Source organism: Diadema setosum, chromosome 6 (assembly GCF_964275005.1).
Source record: "Diadema setosum chromosome 6, eeDiaSeto1, whole genome shotgun sequence".
NCBI classification, from domain to species: Eukaryota; Metazoa; Echinodermata; class Echinoidea; order Diadematoida; family Diadematidae; genus Diadema; species Diadema setosum.
The window spans coordinates 41,989,749-42,012,488 of record NC_092690.1 but is presented as its reverse complement, the minus strand read 5'-3'; the positions used below and the strand labels follow the sequence as shown (position 1 = coordinate 42,012,488).

General features: G+C 38.5%; 2 protein-coding genes across 3 annotated transcripts in view; one reads left to right on the top strand and one right to left on the bottom strand.

The window, feature by feature from the left end:
• Positions 1-2,084, top strand: part of LOC140229841 (cilia- and flagella-associated protein 44-like) — a 37,501-nt gene extending 35,417 nt beyond the window's left edge. For both annotated transcript variants that reach the window (XM_072310066.1, XM_072310065.1), the window contains one exon: positions 543-2,084. In XM_072310066.1, the coding sequence (XP_072166167.1) occupies positions 543-692 (150 nt within the window). In that variant the 3' untranslated portion in view covers positions 693-2,084. The remainder of the gene's footprint in view (positions 1-542) is intronic.
• A 6,124-nt stretch (positions 2,085-8,208) lies between these two features.
• LOC140230253 (SID1 transmembrane family member 1-like) overlaps positions 8,209-22,740 on the bottom strand; it is a 123,165-nt gene continuing 108,633 nt past the window's right edge. Inside the window, exons 21-26 of the mRNA XM_072310432.1 lie at positions 16,798-16,871; positions 13,221-13,267; positions 11,150-11,255; positions 10,518-10,628; positions 8,962-9,075; positions 8,209-8,447 (exon numbers count right to left, since the gene is read on the bottom strand). Of these exons, the coding sequence (XP_072166533.1) occupies positions 8,385-8,447; positions 8,962-9,075; positions 10,518-10,628; positions 11,150-11,255; positions 13,221-13,267; positions 16,798-16,871 (515 nt within the window). The 3' untranslated portion in view covers positions 8,209-8,384. The remainder of the gene's footprint in view (positions 8,448-8,961; positions 9,076-10,517; positions 10,629-11,149; positions 11,256-13,220; positions 13,268-16,797; positions 16,872-22,740) is intronic.

Below are 22,740 nucleotides of genomic sequence, written 5' to 3'. Positions count from 1 at the left end.
GTCCCAAATTTTCTGGTGCTAAAAAAAGCCTAGCAAGAGTACACCTTTGAGAGAGGTACCCAGATACAATGTAGCATAGACTCCTTGACATTATGAGTTAAATACCTCAATTCAAATACCTAATCCTGGCATTATCTATGTATCTTGGTATGAGCCTGCTAGTATCAGTCTTTTTTCTCTAATGGATGGCATACATGTAACATTGGTTTTTTTTTTTCTTCTCCCCCTCCCCCCCATTTACTGAGTCTTGCTCTCATCCGATCAATTTTACTCTTTTCTTAAAAGTCCATTATCAAAAGGCATTGAAAATAGTGAAGGAGATGAGCCTGTATTGCAGTGAAAGTAGAGAGTAGCTTTTATGATTGTAACAAAGTTAATCCCTTGAGGACAGGCTGATGTTGCAACAACACGCATTTCCCATAGACACCTGCCGGAGTATACTCGGGACTCGTCTTCAACAGGTTAACACTGGCCATCTTAGCTCATTGCATAGAATACCGTTGCTAGATGTTTGACCCCATGATATTCTTTCTTTGATTCAGCTGCAAGCACAAGAGATAGAGGCCTTGAAGGAAGAGATAGGTCTGCTGTCTAGAAAGGGAGGTCACATCTTACCCCCTACACAACCACCAGCTCCACAAACACCACATGGTGTCAGGTCTACCATGAATGGTCACAACCCACCCATGTAGCTGGTGTCTACACACCCATCCATGTAGGTGTCTACACACCACAGATCATATACACCTAACTGCAAGAGATGACCTCCAGTGGTGTAAAACTGAAAGACAAGAGGTATCCCAGGTTCTACTATGGTTTTAAACTCATAATTGCACAGAAACTTGTATGTACTGGTAGATAAGATACATCTCTTCTATACTGATGTAATCTGCTCTCCCAATCCTTTTTATGGTTACTATGTCCAAGTGGTAGGCTTGTAGAGTAATATACATTCTACATATCACAGGAAATTTCAAGTCTCTGAATGAAACTCAGACAGTGTTCACACAACCAATGATAGACTTAGGCTTACTTTCTCTCCTCTTGATATATAATGATATGTACACATATGTATGTATTTACTGAAATGGAAAAAAAAAATATATAATTATATTGTATTTGTATTCATGAGCCATAGGGTACATCCAGTGAGAAACACCCAGAAGGATTCTGCATTGCCATGTAAATTCAAGTGGCTAGACTCATATTTCTTCTGATTTTTCTCTTTGCAGTTGTTTCATGTTGTCACTTCTTCAACCACATTGTGATTTATTTCTGGTTTTTTTTTGTTTTTTTTTTGCATTATTCTTCATGTATCAAATTTAATTGATAGCAAAATTTGATGGTATGTGCTTGACTTAATTGATTTTCTTGTCAGTTTCATTCATTGAAGGATTTTAATGTATTGAATGGAATCACATTCACACACACTGGCATACAATTGTCAATTCATTACCGATTTATATTTATGGATAAAGCTGTGTTACTGAGGAGTACACATATAACACACTCGTGAACACTGGCAATAATAAGACATAATCCAGTCTTTGGCGTATAAATATATCTGAAGTATAATTGCCACATTGCTGATACAAATGTAATACAAACAAGCAGAAGAATCCAAAGTAACGTGTTTTGAACATGTTGACTTATAACAGATACCAAAGAATGATTGCTTGTACAATACACAATGTGCATGAATCGGTTTATCAGTTTGTAGATACATGTCCGCATGAAAGTGGTTCCAAGACCAGGAATCATGCCAGATAGAGGCAAGCATACGTCATGTACCTATACATAAGGGAATTTGATATGCTTTAGAATCTGAGTAAATTTCAGCACTGTGCAAGTATATCATATCATTTACAGACTACACAGTACAACATCTGTAATGTGTGTATCTCCTTGTTGTAAATGTTTTGGATATCAAAACATTGTATGTTGGATTTGGAAAGTCTGTACATACATGTACCAGTTTTAACTATAGCCTTCTAGTTTCCAGATTTTGACATACGTGTACAGCATATCATAAGTCCGTCCACAGAAACTTGTGAATAAATCCACACTGTATTTCACTCACTTCATTCTATGTTGTTGGGTCCTGTGGAATCATTTGCCTGCTGTGGAATTAGCCATATGGTGAATAAAGTGTTTTGGGTGCAATGGAAAACAAACCAATATCCGACACTGATGATGGTTGATGAAATCTGGGCCCCATTTCATAACAGATGTTAGAATAGCAACTCTTGCTGGAATGGCAACTTCCCATAGCAACAGCCAATCAGGAGGCTGGATTCTTGCTGTTACCATGACAATTGTCATTCCAGCAAGAGTTGCTATTGTATCAAATTTTTATGAAATGGGGCCCTGCGGTGTTTGTGCACGGCAACCATTTTATGTCACTCTTTTTTAAGAACAAAAACTTGCATGAAAATGTAGTAGAAAACATTGTATGATACATCAACATTCACAGACAATGTTTAGCTTTCAGAATTTTTTTTTTCTCTCTCTCCCTCTCTCACACACACACACACAAGCACAAACTCGCTTTTGTAAAACATGTAAAAGAAGATTTTCCCCTGTTGAAGTATCAATACATTGATTGCATTAATCATAGGCAGACACACACATATACACAACTGGTACTATTCTGCATGCAACATGATTAACTTACTTTAAAAAACAAGAAAGAAAGTGGAAGCCAACTGCGTCTGACTTTCTGGATTCATGGTTCATGAAATAACATTGACCACAGACTTCTATCAAGCACTCTGTTTGTCACCTACCTTTTGTATTTCAACTTTAATCGCTTTATGATTTCATCATACAATAATGGTTTTCTGTTTACCAAAGGTAATATCTTATTGAGCTTGCAATGTGTTTCTTTAAATGAAGTCACTCATGATGTTTCCAGAGTAATGTTTCCATATAAAAATGCTTCACACTAAGTCTGATTATCTTCAGAAACTAAATAAAGAAATTCTCGCTTTCACCTACTTTTGCCATGAATCCCATGTGTGATACCAGTGTAAAAATTTTCTAACAAGAAGAATTCAATAGATAAATACAGTCAACTGCATAAGTTGACGCTGCATACGACTTTTTTTTTTATCATTATTACGGTCACCCCCTGTAAGTCAATGTTCATTCTCAGGGCAAGATATCAAAAGACAGTGTAAGTTCATTACATCGTTACAACATGTTCATTATATCATGTTTATTACATATAACCGATTGAAATTGAAGCTCATTTTCATGTCAAAATAGATGAATTCAGAGTAAACCTAACTGCCAACAACATGCAATATTTACATGGAAAATATGAGTAAACCTCATAAGTGGAAGCTCTACCATAGTCTTGACTGCACCTTGGTTTATATATTTTAAACATTATCTAATATGCAACCATTAATGTGGTTTAAGAGGAATGCAGTACAGTGGACCGTCATTTCTTGTCATTCAAATGGTAATGCTACTATCTTAGTTTATTACATCCTATCCTATACTCACCTCGGCTTGGTCAAATTTATCAGCAAAAATACTTCCAAGTTCTGAGATCACTTTGGATAGTTTGAAGATTCTAGTGTAATCCACTGGATGCATACAGCTACTTTTTGGAATGTCATGCATACATTTGGGATATTTAAACACATGCATACATACTAACTTTCATGTACACAGACATGTAATATATTATCTTAATGCAATTTCTGTACTGTTTTCATAGTTGTACATAAATACATACATATACGCATACATTGCATACAATTGTACATAATCTTTGCGAGCGTAAGTAGGCAAATGATCTCGTACCCTTGCAGACAAATATTAATTCCATGTCACCACCATGGTCTTCAGCCTACATTGTGATGTACCTTTACTTGTCACACAAGTCATATAAACTTGTCTCACGGTCTCCCTCAATCACAATACATCACGTTATACCACAGCCCACAGTCTGGATATGAATATACAATGTATGACTAAATTCTACCATAAAAGTAAAGGTACCCAAAATATACGCTACAGACAAACCTGAAAGGTGACGCTTATACCATGTTTGTTTGTTTACTGTTTTTTTTTTTTTTGCATTTTAGTTTCTACAAGACATAATCAATTACAAGGTGCACATAAAAAAAAAAAAATTAAATGCACATTTCATTCTGTACAACAGCAACACATGCACATTGCTCTGCACAGATACTTGTACGACTTCTAATACTCGGCAATCAGTAGTACTGGAAAATAAGAAGTATGTCTGATGTAATGACATTCTTCAGTGCTTTTCAGGGATATGTGATAGATTTCAACTGTTTGTCAAACAAACCTCTCTTTAAAGTGTATACAGTGCTTAACGAGAACTTGAGCATTGCAGACTTCTTTGAATGGGAAATTCCCAGGCTGCCTATTAACTCTTTATGTGCTGCGTTCGCACATCGGACTCGGTCGACGGCGTGCCAACTTCGCATATTATTCTGCTCAAACCCACAAATCTGCCCAAACCGATCGACAAATCGCCAAATTCTGCAGAACAATGAAAGCTTTTCTCGGGCTTCCCTTCGTCTCCCATATAGCTTGAATTTTTACGTGGTGATTGACCATGCCGTCAATCTCTCGTTTGAGGCGAGACCCCAGCCGGATTTTTCCAAAGTGGGGTGCGTTTATTTGTCGTTTGAGAGTTGGGAGTCGAAGTACTTGTCCATTGCAAATAAACTTTCTGCTCGGCGTGACAAACCTGGAGGCCAAGCCAGGGTTTGATGACTCCAGCAGCTGTCGTATTACGTAAGAGCATGATAAGGATATCTGCCTGTGGCAGACCATTCAAAGTGAACTCAATTTTCTCTATCCTTTTTAAAGTTTTCAATTTTATATTCTATTGAGAAATTCTATGGTCATCCATTTTACATTTCGAACGAAAAAAATTGACCCGTAAATAACGAAAATACAGGAATAAGAAGGAGAGCATTGCCAGTACAGGCATGCTCTGTCTGCATACGCTGAATGTCTGCACTCACACACACACGTACACACACACGCACCATGGAGCTACATAGCCCATGCCAAAACCAAAACAATCTCCTCCTCTCGCGGTGCCCCCCCCCCCGTGGCGCTGTGGCGATGACTGATGCTTAGATTAGGCCAGGGTCAAGAAACAGGTGTTTTATATCTTTGGTTTTTAAGTCATTGATTGCCAAGGTATACACTGGCATTATATACTGGGGTGTAGCCTCTTCAAACGAGAGATTTGCGTCATGCTACCAAGCGGTGTTTCCTAATAGATTTGCGTGTAAATTCTAACTTTATGTTGCTGTTTTGTGTGCAAAATTTGTGCCTTTACACTAATGTAGCTACTGATAATTTCCCAGAAAAACAATCATCGGTTTGTCATACAATTTTCATCAAAACAAAGCTTGGCATTTTCTCTACAACTTCTCTCACTACATGTCCAGCTTAACAGAAATCTAAATGGAAGTTTCATAGTTTGGAAAAACAGAATGTTTTCTCAAAGCATGATTACATTGGTGTCTCTGAATAATGTGGCACACCGGGGGTTTCCACCGTGGCACATAAAGAGTTAAAGAATGCTGATTTCCCGGAGCTGCACAACCTCCGACATTTGCACACTTGGTTTACCATCCACAACCATGGAATCAGATGGTCTCATATTTTCTTGACATCAGTGATTTCACTGTCTTATCTCCTGGCCCAAGGAGATAAAGACAGGCTGGTAATATGGTATGTAATTAAGCTGTGGGAGACACTATTATCATTAGATGTTACCTGCAACACACAATAGATAAATCCCTGCCATGTCCAAATACAGATGTTTACTAATCCCCACAGAACCATGCCACTGTTCGATACCATTCGCCACATTCTTAATAGGACAAACTAAATTCTAAACTATACCGGTCTCTTGCTGGAGGAACATTCAACATCTTCTATTTGCAGCCATAGATACACTAGTAGGCAATGAATGTAGCAGTCACTTTTTGCATTGGTTGAGTCAGAAATTCATGAAGACACAACTGTATTAAAACTTCCATTACAGTGTGCATTTTTCAAATCTACTGATCCTTTCAAGCTGCTTCTTATTATTTCTTGACACAGGACTGTTTACTAATTACTGGTTTACAGCCTGCATCAAGGTTGTACTACACTCACACAGTGGCATATTATCAGCTGTACAATGATTGAATTCAACATTCAAGTACAATATTCCAGTCAGTAGAATTCAAATGTTAATTACATGCATTGCACTATTATTCTCCAAGTTTCAGCACAAGATTCAAACAGCAATGGTCACACGCCCACATTACAACATAATCCTCTTGGTACACTTCACAAACTTTCATGCTAAAAATACACACTTGGAACCATCTCTTAAAATAACTGGACGTCTGTCTACAGCTGTTCAATATTTCCCTACAGTAAATGGCTTACCAATGACTCTCACTTAGGATTTCATTCTGCATGTAGACAGAATAATGGCCATGTCCACATAGGACACCATCAGGCTGCACTCCTAAACGGGCAATTTCTCATTTTTTGATAGAATGTAAATTTTACAAATAACAAAAACATTATTTTGGTCCTGTAGCAAAATGAAATACAAAGAAAAAAATTAAATAAAAGAAAGAAAAAAAAAGATCAGCATGAAAACCTCATAAAAATGATATTTTTTCTCCTTCTAAACATGCATACTGCAGATACAATCACATGCCCCAATGACAGTTACAGCTATAATATATGATATAATGACTAGCATACAGATATATCACCAGCTTTTGAAAACCATTATTTTTTTCCTCTATTCTGCACTGAATTATCATTCTCATAATTGTGGAAAATATAATACTGAGCCAAGTGAAAAGTCTCATGTTTAAGATTTGATTGCAGGTTAAACGAGAAGTAATCAAAACTACATTTGTATAATGGAATATGTACATTTAAAATTACCCTAGAAAACAGAAACATACAGCATACACAAATCATAATCACATAATTATCTAACATGCACTGCAAATACAGTGCAATTTCTATACTACAATGTACTTGCTCATATTACCTCTCGCTTCAATGAACAAAAACAAGACATGGGTCCGATAGTGATGCGTTGAATATTTTGACAGCTTCATATTCAGTCAAGAAATCTACTGAAGATGAAAGTGTGTCACTACATCCATATCTTAGATGAAACCTTCATGTGCCTTTGATATTTATTCCTCTCATATGAGTTTAATAGCCACCACTCTATGGAACCTTACTAAATCACTAGTAATAATGTGTGGATTCTATTTAGGTATCTGCATGGTACATCACTGTAGAGCTACACACACCATAAAGCCTTTATTGCATGAAGTGGGCTCACGCACTTTGTATTAGTGTCTTAAGTCAAAATTTCAAGATATTTTGATTGGGCTCTTCAACTGAATTGAAATTGAATTGAAAAAAAAATTGAAGGTAACAAACGGCCCTTATCTTTGGGAAAAATTGGTATTTGAGTACTGTGAATACATACAGTATGTGTTGAAAGGTATCATTTGGTACTAAGTCATTTGTCTCACATGAAACCTCTAAAAGGTCAAATATCATCCTCATAGAGTTCCCACTAAACCAATTGTTTCAGGTCTTTACGATCAAGCAACGTAGCAATATGCAAATCAGTGATTTACATACTGATGGCACACAATTTGTGAGCCCTGGTCCCATGACAGGATTGTAGTAAGACATCATAAGATAGAGCCCTTTACATCCAAGTTTTTGCTGACCACCAAAGACATCTACCCAGACTGAGAGAGGAGATCAAGGCCTACCCGTCATCTAACTCTCATCACAAACATATCATTACAAACCTATCATTACAAGCTTATCATCACAAATACACATCACCTTCAAGATACAACCACCTTTTCTCTGACTTATGAGAACAAGTAATAGCAGCTAAATGTGACAGACATAATGTTCACATAAACAGCTACATGGCTTCCGATGTTTGCTCCTCCAGCAAACTCCTAAGCAAGGCATATAAATCAAGAGATTAGCTGAGGAAATGTGCTCTTAAAAATGTTCAAAGTCTTCCAAAGCTTACCATAGACATGAGATAAAAACAGAGTACCTTTAGAGTCCAGACAGGCAAGATGTTAAGATTGTAGAATTACTATATTTCCTGACAAGACAAGATAATGTCTGAACTATAGGAAAGTTTGAGAGTCCAGACCGACAGCTGCTAAAATCAGAAGACAGAGGGCGCCATTCCCCCAAGCCACTTGGATGAAGCCTGGTGGTCAGACCTGTACAGCAGCTTGGGTAGGACTATGAACTGAAGGAAAATGTTTGATGTGGTATATAGTCCTTCCTTCACACTGAAACCTCCTCCATGATTAAAAGACTCTAATTTTGGTTCGTGGTTGATCCTCCAAGTCATCATCCAAGAAGAGAACAGACTAAAAGAGGTCAAGAAAAATGAATCAAGTCCATACTTTAGATAAATTACAGACACAACATTATGATTATAAATGCACTGAAACAATCCATTATATTACACTCGGCCAGGTTAAAAGAAATAATAATTATAATAATAATAACAATATATTTTAACTACATTGTAGAGCACATTATAATATAAATACTCTTTTGAAGATTCAAATGTTAATGTATTATTCACTGGCACTGTCAAGTTTGTGTGCACCATCAGATGATAAAGTGGAAAAGATGCTGGTAATACATTGTGACTTATTTCAAAGACAAAAGAAAGAATGAAAAGAGTAGAAAATAGCAGTTTATCATCTCTTTATGGCAATCTCTTGTAGTCCTTACAAAATGGTTTCCTTAGATTTCTTAAGTTGCATGGTGTATTCCTCAATCAAATAAATGCTAGTAAACACAAGTACATGGATTCAATAGAGAGATTTTTACACTAGTGAATCTCTGAAAGTCTGTTAGTTTGGAGGAACTCACCACAAAAGACACAAATAAGGCTGCAGCTGACAAGAAGTGCCAGACATCATGTCTGTCAAAGAAACCTAGAATCACACAGGGCTGGTTCCCTGCTCTAGACCTCGCTGCAGAGTACTGAAACAATCAAGAATGTGAGAAACAATTAAAAATATTGAAATAGCACAAGATATATCAATGACTGATACAAGCTAAAAGCTAGCTCTAGACCGTGTTTCTCAGTTCTGAAATATTATGAGAAATGGCAATTTTATAATATATGAATGTTGAAATAGCACATCAATATATCAATGACTGATTCAAGCTACATATCGTCGCTGGGGTGACAAAACCTCGTATCTCAAAATTGTCAAATGTTCAGGAGAGCGAAAAAACATGGCGGCCAAAGCACTATAGTGAATGGGAAAGCCTTCTCTTTGACATGTCATGGTGGCTTCATTTTTGGAGTAAGACAGTTAGGATTTGGCCAAGACATCACTTGACCCATTATTTGACCATTAAGCTAAAAAAAAAAATTTTGACATTTTTGAGATACGAGGTCTTGTCACCCCAGCGACGATATGTACATAATGAAAGATTCATTTGTTGGACAACATTTTTGTGTGTTTTTCAGTCATGGAAACTCAAAGACACACACATAAAGAGAGAACACTCCCATTCTTCAAATTCATGAAATTCTTCCGTCGAGATGTTTTCATTGCAACTGATTGACAAATTGCCCTACATCGACGTAAATAAGCACTGAATTGATCAGTGTTTTAGTAGTAGCCATGATAAAAAATCATGGGCGTACATACTCGAGCAGGATTCGAACCTACGACCTCCTGATCACCGGACAGGCGTCATCTCCACTACACCACCGAGCTTTCGCCCAGCAGCAAGTGTTGGTTCTAATCCTTATAGCATGCAGCGGGTACTGCTTTGTTAATCAAATTCATGAAATTCTTCCGTCGAGATGTTTTCATTGCAACTGATTGACAAATTTACGTCGATGTAGGGCAATTTGGGCAATAAGGATTAGAACCAACACTTGCTGCTGGGCGAAAGCTCGGTGGTCTAGTGGAGATGACGCCTGTCCGGTGATCAGGAGGTCGTAGGTTCGAATCCTGCTCGAGTATGTACGCCCATGATTTTTTATCATGGCTACTACTAAAACACTGATCAATTCAGTGCTTATTTACGTCGATGTAGGGCAATTTGTCAATCAGTTGCAACTCCCATTCTTGTTTAATAATACAATGCAATGCACATTTCAGGTAAATCAGGATAATTTTGTGTCTCTGGAAGGAAAAGTCAGCTACCCATAGTGACCTTGCCCTTTGTCACCCGCATTCTGTCTACCAATACAGCATGGTAAAACAAGGTCACTGGCCTCTAGTAGTAGAGAGGAGATGTAAAACAGATAGAATCTACCAAGTACTGTGGATAAACTGATTAGGGAGCTGAGTATGTAAAACAGAATAGCAGCAGACCTCACACCAAGTATTAAAGAATTACATGAATTCCCTGTAAATTGGTGTGAAAAACATTGTTTGGTGATGATAAGCACACACACCCACCTGCCAAGCTGTCTCCTTCAATTGGAAGAAGTAAAGAGCCGACGACCAGAGGAAGAGAGTCAGGAGGATGAAAAGGATGACGACCAGGAGAATCTTTTCTCGACAGATGAGCTGGAACAAGATAATGTGATGGTTAGATGTACAGACACTGAATAAGAGTATCATTTTCACATACAGGTTATCTATAAATTGTGTTTAATAATTCAGTGCATTGTATTCTTTGCTATCATTCTGTTGTTCTTGTGATATACTGTAGTAATATCAATTTCACCCTACAAATTATCATTATGTTCATTACATAAAAGAGTGAAGGCATCAAAGAGCAATGGGCAAATATATCACTGTGTTACAATTCAAAGATAAATCATATCAACTATTCAAGTCTGCAGGAGAGAAAGCTTGAAGACATGTATTTTCAAATGTGGAAAACTGAACAAGAAACAATGAAAATATATGAGAACAAAAGTCATATTATAAATAACTTGCTGGATGTAATGCCCTTAGATGAGAATTGTGAGCTCTTTGTTTGATTTGTAATTAAAAATCTCATGACCCCCCCCCCCCCCCCCCCCCCCCCCATTTATAGAACGTAACTTGAAGTAGTTACAGGTCTTCTAGTAGATAAGACTTACCTTCATGATGAAATAGAAGGCAAGGTACAGCAGCATGTTGACAATCATTATGGCAAGAAGAAATGAGGCAAAGTCCAGGGGCTGGGTCACCAGACCTAGGATACTCCTAGTACCAAGGGAGAGGAAACATTGATCAACACTGGTTCTACTGGTGTCAGAGCCATGCACTGTTCTTTGTTTACCTCAAGGTAACCTTTTGTCTCTTGAGGCATGCAATGGTGAATTTACCTCCAGGGAAACATCTTTGCTGAAAATTCTTGGGTCACATAAAAATGAAAATCAAACACCATGAACAGACTACAAGATTCCCAACCTGGCCATTTCCATATCTTACTTTCAATCAACTATTCAGTAGAAATTGAGAAATTTAAATGATTCTACTGCAAACTTCTACAGCAATTAAAATCTGTTCCAGGAAAAAACACATACACGGGTGCTATGACTAAGTTCATCCAGACTGTTGAAGATGTATGTACATGTACTGTAGTCGTCCTTCATTAGAAAATCATGGAATAGACACCGGGAAAAAGGTTCCTATCTTGCCATGCCAGTCCACTCCATGTTTCATTCCCTGACTACACCCTATCCATCCTCCACCACCATCCACCATCCCTTGATCACACCCCATCTTCCACCACCATCAACCATTCCATTGACTACACCCCATCCTCCACCATCATCCACCATTCCCTTGACTACACCCCATCCCCCACCACCATCTACCATTCCCTTCACTACACCCCATCCTCCACCACCATCAACCATTCCCCTGACTACACCCCATCCTCCACCACCATCCACAATTCCCTTGACTACACCCCATCCTCCACCACCATTTACCATTCTTTTGACAACACCCCATCCTCTACCACTATCCACCATTCCCTTGACTAAATCCCATCCTCCACCATCTACCATTCCTTAGACTACACCCCATCCTCCACCACCATCCACCATTCCCTTGACTACACCCCATCCTCCACCACCATCCACCATTCCCTTGACTACACCCCATCCTCCACCACCATCCACCATTCCCTTGACTACACCCCATCCTCCACCACCATTTACCATTCTTTTGACAACACCCCATCCTCTACCACTATCCACCATTCCCTTGACTAAATCCCATCCTCCACCATCTACCATTCCCTTGACTACTCCCCATCCTCCACCATCCACCATCCCTTGACTACACCCCATCCTCCACCACCACCCACCACTCCCTTGACTACACCCTATCCTCCACCACTCCCTTGACTACACCCCATCCTCCACCACCATCTACCATTCCCTTGACTACACCCCATCCTCCTCCACCACCATTTACCATTCTTTTGACTACACCCCATCCTCTACCACTATCCACCATTCCCTTGACTAAATCCCATCCTCCACCATCTACCATTCCCTTGACTACACCCCATCCCCCACCACCATCCATCATTCCCTTGACTACACCCCATCCTCCACCAACATCCACCATCCCTTGACTACACCCCATCCTCCACCAACATCCACCATCCCTTGATCACACCCCATCCTCCACCACCATCAACCATTCCCTTGACTACACCCCATCCTCCACCAATCATCTACCATTCCCTTGACTCACCCCATCCTCCACCAATCATCTACCATTCCCTTGACTACACCCCATCCTCCACCATCATCTACCATTCCCTCGACTACACCCCATCCTCCACCACCATCAACCATTCCCTCGACTACACCCCATCCTCCACCACCATCCACCATTCCCTCGACTACACCCCATCCTCCACCCCCACCTACCATTTCCTTGACTACACCCCATCCTCTACCACCATCCATCATTCCCTTGACTACACCCCATCCTCCACCAATCATCTACCATTCCCTTGACTACACCCCATCCTCCACCATCATCTACCATTCCCTTGACTACACCCCATCCTCCATCACCATCTACCATTCCCTCGACTACAACCCATCTTAAAGCACCATCCACCACTTCCATCCATGATTACACTCTTCGTCCATGTTCATCTTTACATTATTAAAAGGACAAAGTTCATTTTTTAGTACTTACAATGCTGAGTTTACTACTAATCCAACTGACAAGAGTGCAAGCCGTGTCTGAAAAAAAAAGAAGAGAAGATCAGCCGTGCAATCACATTTAGAAGACATAAACTTCTCTAAGTTTTTAATCTCCATGTGCATCAACATGGAACCCTCAGTAATATTTGATGGCTTACCTCTATACATATGTTGTTAAGGTAGCTATAATTTCTATTTCTTTTCAACTATGGCTGCATTTATCTAAAAAATTTCTGAGGCAGAATCACGATCCTAAACGCGTTTGAGGCATTTTCAGGCGTTAGATCAACGCAACCGTGTTTTCAAACGCGTTTACAAACGCCGTTTTGAAACGCCTTTCAAAGGGCGTTTTGAAACACGTTTGAGACCACGATCGCCGTTCTGTTAGTAGATAAACGCAATGCCGTTTTGAAACGCGTTTATATCTCAAGCTCAAATTCCAGATGTTTCCGGTTGTGTTCTCTGCCTATTATTTGTGTGTGACTGATGAGGCTTGTTTGGTGGTATGCAGTTGACCTTTGCTTCCCGGGTCAAACGGCGCAAAGCAATTGCGCAGTGACACCACTTGAATCGCGATTGTATGATGGTTAGATAAACGCGGCACCCGGAGAATCGCGTTTCAAACCACGTTTGCAAACACCGTTCCAAATGCGTTTAGAAACGTGATTCTCTCTCTCAAGTTAGATAAACGCAGCCATAGTTTTGCCTTATCAAAGAAGAAAGGATGTATTCTCATAAAATCTAACTGGATTTACTTGCCAACGGCAGAAATAAATTTTCATTCCAAATACACAAAGAAGCACATAAGTCCTTTCTCTGTGCACACAGAGCCACAAATGGCAGCTATGGCCTTGGCCATTCAAACTACTTGAGCTTCTCCTACTGACTCATGCCTCTAAATTTAAACAGTAGTTCCGGTGTGTTGCTACACAAACACAATGCTCACAGCCGGAAGTCTTGGAAAATCCGTGGACAGCTGTAGACAGACATGGAGAAGTTTTTTTTTTTTCCTCCCCTTGACTTGACTTTCTCTCTACCATCAAGCTTTTCTCACTCTCTCTGACTTCTTTGACATACGATGGATTAATCTAATGAACCCTTTCTATTCTCATTATCATCAGAGTTAACTGGATACCACTTTCCCTCTTGCTTCCTATGTTAACAAGGCTAATAATGTCATCTGTGCTCCAAAATCTTGTTCACTTTGTCACATCTACGTCACTTTATTCTTCATGAATATTTCTTACTCAACATTTCCCTTTCTGTCATGATCACTGATACTTTTATCATCTTAGTTTCATCACAGATTACTGTCCTTTTTTTCTTGAAATTTTTCATAATTTTATACACCAATATTCCTTCTTTGTTTTTAAAGTTCTATTCTTTTATAAAAGAAAAAAGAAATGGCATCTGCCGTAATGTTCTTTCTATCTCTCACTCTTTCTGTTGCTCAAATGGTTTGCCTAGATTACCATCTTTCAGTAGACAGTGGGACAACCATTCAGCCACTGAAATCAGCAAGCCAAACTTTATGTATTCGTCAGCTGAAAATCAGAAGGGCACTATCGGCGTTCAAAGATTTGAGCATAAATAAAAAATAAACAGTCAATCTTCGTGAAATAAAAAGTTCAGTTAACAAAAGTGAATAGATTTTAATAAGCATTGTTCCAAATATAGGGTAAATTAGCATCCTCATGCAGTCAGTCTGCAGCACCCGATAATTCGCTCGTATTTATTCAACTCGTATGCAAGCCCGCTCTAGGCTTGCATACGTAATGAGCTGCGTAAGGGGATTTTGTCCTTGGGCTTTCGACAACAAAAATACACCTTATGTTCACAAATTTGGTATCAAATTCAAGGAAAATATGTAATCTATCGTCACATGTGACTCAAATTATTGTAAATGAAAAATATCATAGCGTAATTTCAGCTTGAAAACTGATGAAAAAAGTAATTTGTGCAGTACACGTTCAAAACGTCAAAAAAATACCAAATTCACCTTGCGTCTCAATGAAAATGCTTTATTTGGTAGTCCATCTCCTAATCTTTGTATCCATGTAAAAATCTTGACAATTTGTTGCTTAATCCAGTCAGGAACCAGTAAAATATACATCGATGTCAGTGCTGATCAGCTTGAAACCGTGCAATCTCAAGAGTAAGCTCTCTCATTGGACAGCGCTTGCATTCAGCGCTTGCATTACGTCATTACGCTGCTACATAACGGTTTCATGCCACTTGCGGTTTCTTGGCACGCGTGTAGTTCAAGCGCTGAATGCAAGCACTGTCCAATGAGAGAGCTCTTTCGCGCCACTGTACACTTTGTGTGGAGCATACTTCCAGCTTAGGAGTGAATTTTACAGACATTTCAAAATGGAAAAACTAGTATAAATCATGCTTGCGTCTCCTTGACTCCAATATATGATTAGCATCTAAGTTTCCTCTCTACGAAAAAGCCAAAATCAGAAACAACAGTTTCTTAATCCGGTCAGGAACCAAAAAAGAACTTTAGACGACAAAATCTTCCGTGAAAAGCAGGTAAAATTTACGCAAATTCAACTGATTATATAGTCATGATAAGATCCGATATTATACGCAAATTTAGTATCAAAATAAAGATCAAAGTCTGGAGAACAATTTACTGTGACTTGTAGCCATGACGAATGTATGTACAAGTCGCTACACTGTGAAAACCATAGCCCTATCAAAGTCTCGCAAATTCTTGCACGACGAGACACCTTTCAAACGCAAAGATCGTCAACGAGAGTGCTGAATAAATCTTGCCGGATCGGCTCATTAGCATACGTGCTGCGGACTGACTGCATGGTTTTAATATTTAACACTTTACTGAAGATGAACCTAATCTAAAATTGACATCACAATGTAGAAGAGATCAAGCTCTACAACATGAAACCAATAACTCAGTACTCCCCAAGATTGTGATAAATCCCTTTTGTTCTCAGCCGATGATACCAGAAATCATAAGGAATCTCAGTGACTGAAAATTGTGTCATCACTTTGTTTTATTCCAGAGATCCTTCTCATCATTTCTCCACTGTTACTAGAGCTCTGTTAAACTCACTGAAACTTTAAGGTACTGACTGACCAGTCTTAGTACTGTTTGAAAGCAAAGCCTTCCTTTTCATCATAACTAAACTGCAAATCAAAATATCCATTGTCTTCAAGGCAAGGATCCTGACAGTCTATTCTACAAAATACAATTAATTCTTCCCTCATTTTGCAGAGAAGATTGGTACAAATGAACCAAAGCACACAAATTGAATTGGGAAAGAATTGGGAAAGACTGTAACTGTATGAATATTATGACTCTGACTCTGCTACATATCAAGCTCTGTCTTAGTTCATCTACTAGAGAACAATACGCATGTAGTATTTAAAGATAATCAGCAGTGGAATAATACAACTTGATATTGTCTATAAACATGATAGAATGATAATTCAGTAAAAAGCAATTTAAATGCTGTGTGAGCATTTGAGTGCATGTGTGTGTATTTTTGTAGAGAGAGATGAAAAAACTACACTAATATTTACTATCAGACTTCTTTACATACCTTGTACACTGGCTTGGCGCATGTGAAGATATCTGACTTGCATATGATAAAAGATCGTTTGAAAATTCCCCAGTCTGTGCAAAGAAAGAGATAAAGTGACAAAAAGTAAAAATATGAGTATTAGAGAGACAGATATATAAATTTGTGATGTGTCAATCAACATCAAGAATGCAAGAGAAAATTCATTGTCTGGATTTGCAAACACTCTGATAATCTATGATATGTGAGACAGACCGAAAAACCGACTGAAACCTCAACACATAACGTTTTTAGGTTTAATGTTCAACTTAAATTAATGTTTGTTATCTTATCAGATTAATATCGTGATGGTGCAGATGGAAAAACATCAAATATTTTGTCACTTAATGCACTTGAACACATACATTGTATACAGTTCATCACACTCATTTCACTGAATACCAGTTTTCTTGTTACATGAAGTCCTTATAACATATGAGGCTATAAAGAAACCTTAATTTCTTCAATTATAAGATTGCAAAGCTCATAACAATGAAATCTAGTGCCCTCCATGGGTGACCTTGAGAAAATTTAAATGTGTGGTCATGTAGAGTATGAGTTGCTCTACCCATGTGGAAAATATGGTGATGATACATTAAGCAATAACAAAGTTATATGTGGGCACAATGTGCCCCCCCCCCCCCCCCCCTTGGGCCTGGGAAGGGTCAAACTAGCTCGGGCTTTATAGAGTTAAACTGGAGGTCGTTGACCTGACAGGTTCCTCATCTTGTTATCCTGGAGCCAGGATCTAATCTGACCTACTGGGTCATAAAGTGGTGACCTTTAAGGGTGATTTACTCTCAACAGGAGTTTGGCTAAGACATCTTGTTTGCAGTTGATAACTACCCACTTGACCTAAGAAATAAAAATGTAAAATCTCTGCTATTAAACATGGTGCTTTGGAGACCAACTCATCTATCTACAGGGATTAGGATGAGTGACAAATTTCCCATTTCATAGTTCCATGTGTAGCTGCTTGATTTCATTTCACACCATAACTGATGATGACATCGCAAAACTGTTCTCAATCCTACATGTAGCACTCATGAAAAATGGATCACTTCCTTCATTGACTGAGAGAGATAGGAAGAGTGAGACAGCATCGTCTCATCGGCAGGATTGGTTGCACGGAGGAAAATAGCTGATGAAAAGACAAATATCCTGTAAGGAGCCTTAAACTGCATCCGTCAGCACACACAGTAACAACTGGGGTGACAGTTGTTCCAGGGCGTGGGTGTGAATTGCGTGAAGGCACATTTGTGAACGTAAGCCAGTTGAAGGCAGATCATGACTCCTTCTTATTCTTGATTTCTTTTCACTCACTTTTTCCTACATAGAGGTACATGTATGTAAGGGGTTTAGAGAGTGTTCATGTGCTAGTTCTATTGTAGCTGTGTCCTACATAGCAACATCGCAAATATATGGACAAAAACTGAGTGATGACGCTGGAATATTAGAGATCAACTGACTGGTACTCTCAAGATTTGAGGATACATATCACATTAAAGAAAACAGGAGCCTTATCAGAAAATAATAACAGAGCAAAGCACACCTAGAGTAATTGTCACATTAATTAATGGGTTTTCCATTAAGGCATGACATAATTACATCCATCCTTCTTAGCCTACATATTCACAAGGACAAAATTAAATAAAAGCATTGCATTAATGGTCAAACTACTACCTATCATGTCAAGATAATTCTGTCCCAAGAAACAATGTTAGGTAACCCACTTTAATTAGGCCCTACAAAACAACTGAAAAATGCCTCAAGTTATGTACAGTGCTAGATATAAGCCAAGGACATTTCTTTGAACAGACAACATGCAAACAGGTGTTTTAAAATGTACATTTGCCTAGAAACATTTTGAGTGATTCTCAACATTGTGTCTAAGTGGGTGATGTCATTGAGTGTGCTGCTGAGGTGTCTAACTTTTGGCTCTAACAGCAGGCTCTCCTACGAAGTCAATAAACTGTATTGTAGTTCTGTCATGATAAAGGTGTTAGTCACTCTTCTAAAGGTTTTACTAATCACACATTGTCGGGACATTTCCACGAAGACAGTAAAAAACTCTTGACGCATGAATGGAAGAGAAGCATATCAAGACAGGAAGTTATTGTATTACATAACTTTATTCACTGATGACACAAGAGAAGAGAGTGAGATAGAAAACAATCTATTTTAGGAGCTGTAGGGAGTATTCAACAACTTCCTTGACAGCTGCACTGAACACGTATTGACTTGAAATTGAGTTTGTATCACAGCTCTGACATCAAAGACTGGAGTACAATGGAAGCATGTTGGTAGCATGGAGCAGATATCAAAAGACAATGTCCAAGAAAATTTCCCTAATCCTTGTAATACACCGAAGGAATTGTGAACACATCTTGAAAATAAGAAACTGCAGTGCCATCACTATTACATACACCTTACTCATGTTGCTGCAGAAATACCCCCTTCTTTATACTAGAGAGGTCTTGTGCAGATATAATCATGATGTATGAGGGGCTCTACACTATCATGTTTCTCTGGTGGCCTGTTTGGGCCACTACAATCTTTGAATCTGAAATTTTGGTGGCCCAAAAAAGAAATGCAGTGGACAAAAATATAAGGAAACATTAAAATTTCATTTTAGATTTTACTATTAGTTGCCAAATCAGGCCACCAAGAGTTAACATTTGTAGAAATTTGGTGGCCCTCCATCAATTTTTAGTGGCCCCAGGTCACAGTAAATGTTGAGCTCTGACGTACAGATATGAGATGTTTTTTGTGTCTGAATGGTCATATCATTGATAAATCATATGAACATAATAGTGGTTTGTCAAAACAATAATACAAGTATATCAGCATCTTTTCAGTATCATATACTGTATGACATATATTCATAAAATATATTTATGTCTGAATGCTCCAATCATATTCATATGTTCTATAAGTAGGCGGGGTTTCTTAGCTAACAATCATATGAATCCAATGTGATGTAAAAACACAATGTGTAAAGCCGGCACAAAGATTGTGTTGCGAAAAAGGAAAAGACTCATACATATTCATGAGCTTCTCATCATAAACATGACTCACAGTGCACCAGGTCTGATTCTGCCATACAATAGTATTGTGTCTGAATTGACTCATATCAATATGTTGTCAGTTATAGCATAAAGCAAGATATTTTTGTGGCATATGAATTTTTTTCAAATTGGAGCTGACTGCATTTTCATGGCATGAAAATTTCATGAATTGCCACTAGTTACCATTCAATAAATACAGTGCAGATAAAAACTTTTCCATGCACATTAATTTTGCGAATGTTGGCTCTCGCAAAATTCGCAAAATCAAAATGCACACAAACTTTTCTGGTTTTACAGTATATCCCCTACACAATATCTCGGTGTGTGAAAGTGCTATGAGAGGAAGCTTCTGAAGCAGAGGACACAGTGTGGTGTAAAGAGCCCCAGAGGTAACCTTAGACTGAGAGAGACAGGAAGAATGAATAGGCAGAGTGGTTGCACTAAGACCCTAAGATATTCTTTCCTCTCTCTCCTAAATCCTTTAGTAAAGCAATGCTGACAGACAAAGAGATGTACATGACACAGCTGGGTTGAAGCTCACTACAAAGAGACTATCAGGATACCCCCTACAGTCTGTATGATGGAGACATTCCTCTATGACATCACAATGCCACAGTCACCAAATAAAAACCCCACTGCACATTGAATTAGATAATTTGCCTGTGTGGGAGTATTGAGGAGATGTCCTGTCACATTCCCAGACATAGTTTAATAGAGGAAATAGTGTCGTATGGAAAGCTAACATGGCCAAACGGGAAATAAAAATGGGGGAACTGATGGAGGATGAGCAATATTCTGACCTCCAGACACACACAGCTGTATGTCACCCACAAGGATACTGTACTACTAACTTGAGTGAAGGTCACACGACTTTTTGTCTTTTATCTATTGCTGCAACCAGGCAGATCAAATGGCATAGTACACAGGGAGCATTACTATTATCTACTTTTTTGTGTACATGCCACTTTTCAAATAAACTTCTAATTATCAGTCATTTCCTATAAAGAACTACTCACTATCTCAACTCACATCTGAGAAAGCATCACAGGAAATCCATTTCCACACACTTCTTATATAGATATGAAAGTTAATATAGAATGCAAACTCAGAAATTGTCAGTCATTGAAGAAAGTTCATCATGTCTTATGGTAGTAGGTTAGAATGAACACAGATAATGGTATGTAAAACACTCCCGGGGATGCAAAGTGCATTGTGGGTGTTTCTGCCATGTATGTTTGTAAAGATTTAAATTGTTTAGAACAGAAAGTTCAAGACCCTCATGGTGGTCGTTTGATCCGACAACCATTGTAAAAGATTGGTGCCTACAACATTTCGTTAAGAGATCAGATACATGTACAGTCAAACCTGTCCATAATGACCACCTACCTAATTTCTTTTGAGTGGTCATTGTAGAGAGGATGAATGTAATTGACTGTGATTCTTTCATACAAATGTAGCTTGTCCCAACCTTTTGCACGACAGGTAGATAGATTCTCTCCAAGAGGTAAGAGTAAAAAAAAACAAAACAAAAAAACAAAAAAGCAAAGACAGAAATAATATACTATTGTATTAAAAGTGAATATTTTCGACTAATCTTTTGCACTTGGCAAGGTAAGAAGAGTTTTGCGTGTTTTTAATTCCGCGGAATCAAACATCACGCACAGGAGCATATGGCTAGCAAAATATTCGCATGCTTTTATTTTTGCGGTAGTTTCTGGTTGCGCAAAATGTGCGAAAATTTCAACACCATGAAGATTTCCACTTTTACAGTACCAAAAAGTTTCTGGAGACTTCAATGTCACTGATCAGTGCATAAACCATGGAACCAACAAGTGACCAATCAGGCTCCTTGATAGTGACTCTTGACTGGTTTCCAAACTTAAGGCTTAGTCACTACAAAAGAGGAATCCTTTCCAACATGGACTGAAATAAACTTTGTGATGTAATGAATAATGTGGATAGCCACCCTTATCTATCCAACATCAGAGAATGGATTCCAAGTTACGACAGGTGCCTAGCTTTTGTATCAGAGAATGGTTAAGGTGATGAGAAAACTGACTGGCATTCAATAACATCACATGACTATAAGACACATGTCTATAGATATCAGAGGTTTGGATGAAATTAATAGAGTGGTATAGGGGCTTAGCATAATAGGTAGTGATTCACAACTGATTTAAAAGAAGAGTGAATTTGAACAAATTGGCCAACCAGAGACTTTATTAGCCCCAACACAGATTAATCCATGAGTGTTTGGTAGATTATAATATTCTTCAGAACTTCTAACCTTGGGACTTTACCTAAAGCATGCATCTAGAGACACTAAGAGCTACTTTTCATTGGCAGCCAGACTTCCTTGGGTGACTCCCCCTGACTGTGGGGGCAGGGAAGGACTCTCTGCTACTTGGCTGAGTGCTCTTGTGGGATGGTGAAGACAATCACAAATCAAGTATCTAAATTTATAGCTTCAGGTGTTTGCCAAGTCAGTGGTCCATCTGCCAGTGGGTGGAGAGAGAGCTTCTTGTCTTCTGTGTCGTCATTATGATCACTCACTTCCTAGAGGATCATGATGTCACTAAAACTATAACCAGAAACCACCTCCTCTACTCTTCACACTGTAAGTCTCTTCCCAAACCTAAAATCTTTCAAAAAGTACTTCAGTGGCATCTCCTCCTTCTCACACTCAGAGATAAGTAAGGACATCTGAGGGAGAAGTCAACAGTGAGAGACTAACATCTAGAGTAAAAACAGATCTCACCCATTGCTCTTAAAGTTAAAGGAATCCTGGCATATTAACACCAAATATGAGACATTTACAAACTTGCTGATAAATTTTAGAGACTCCTTGATAAAATTT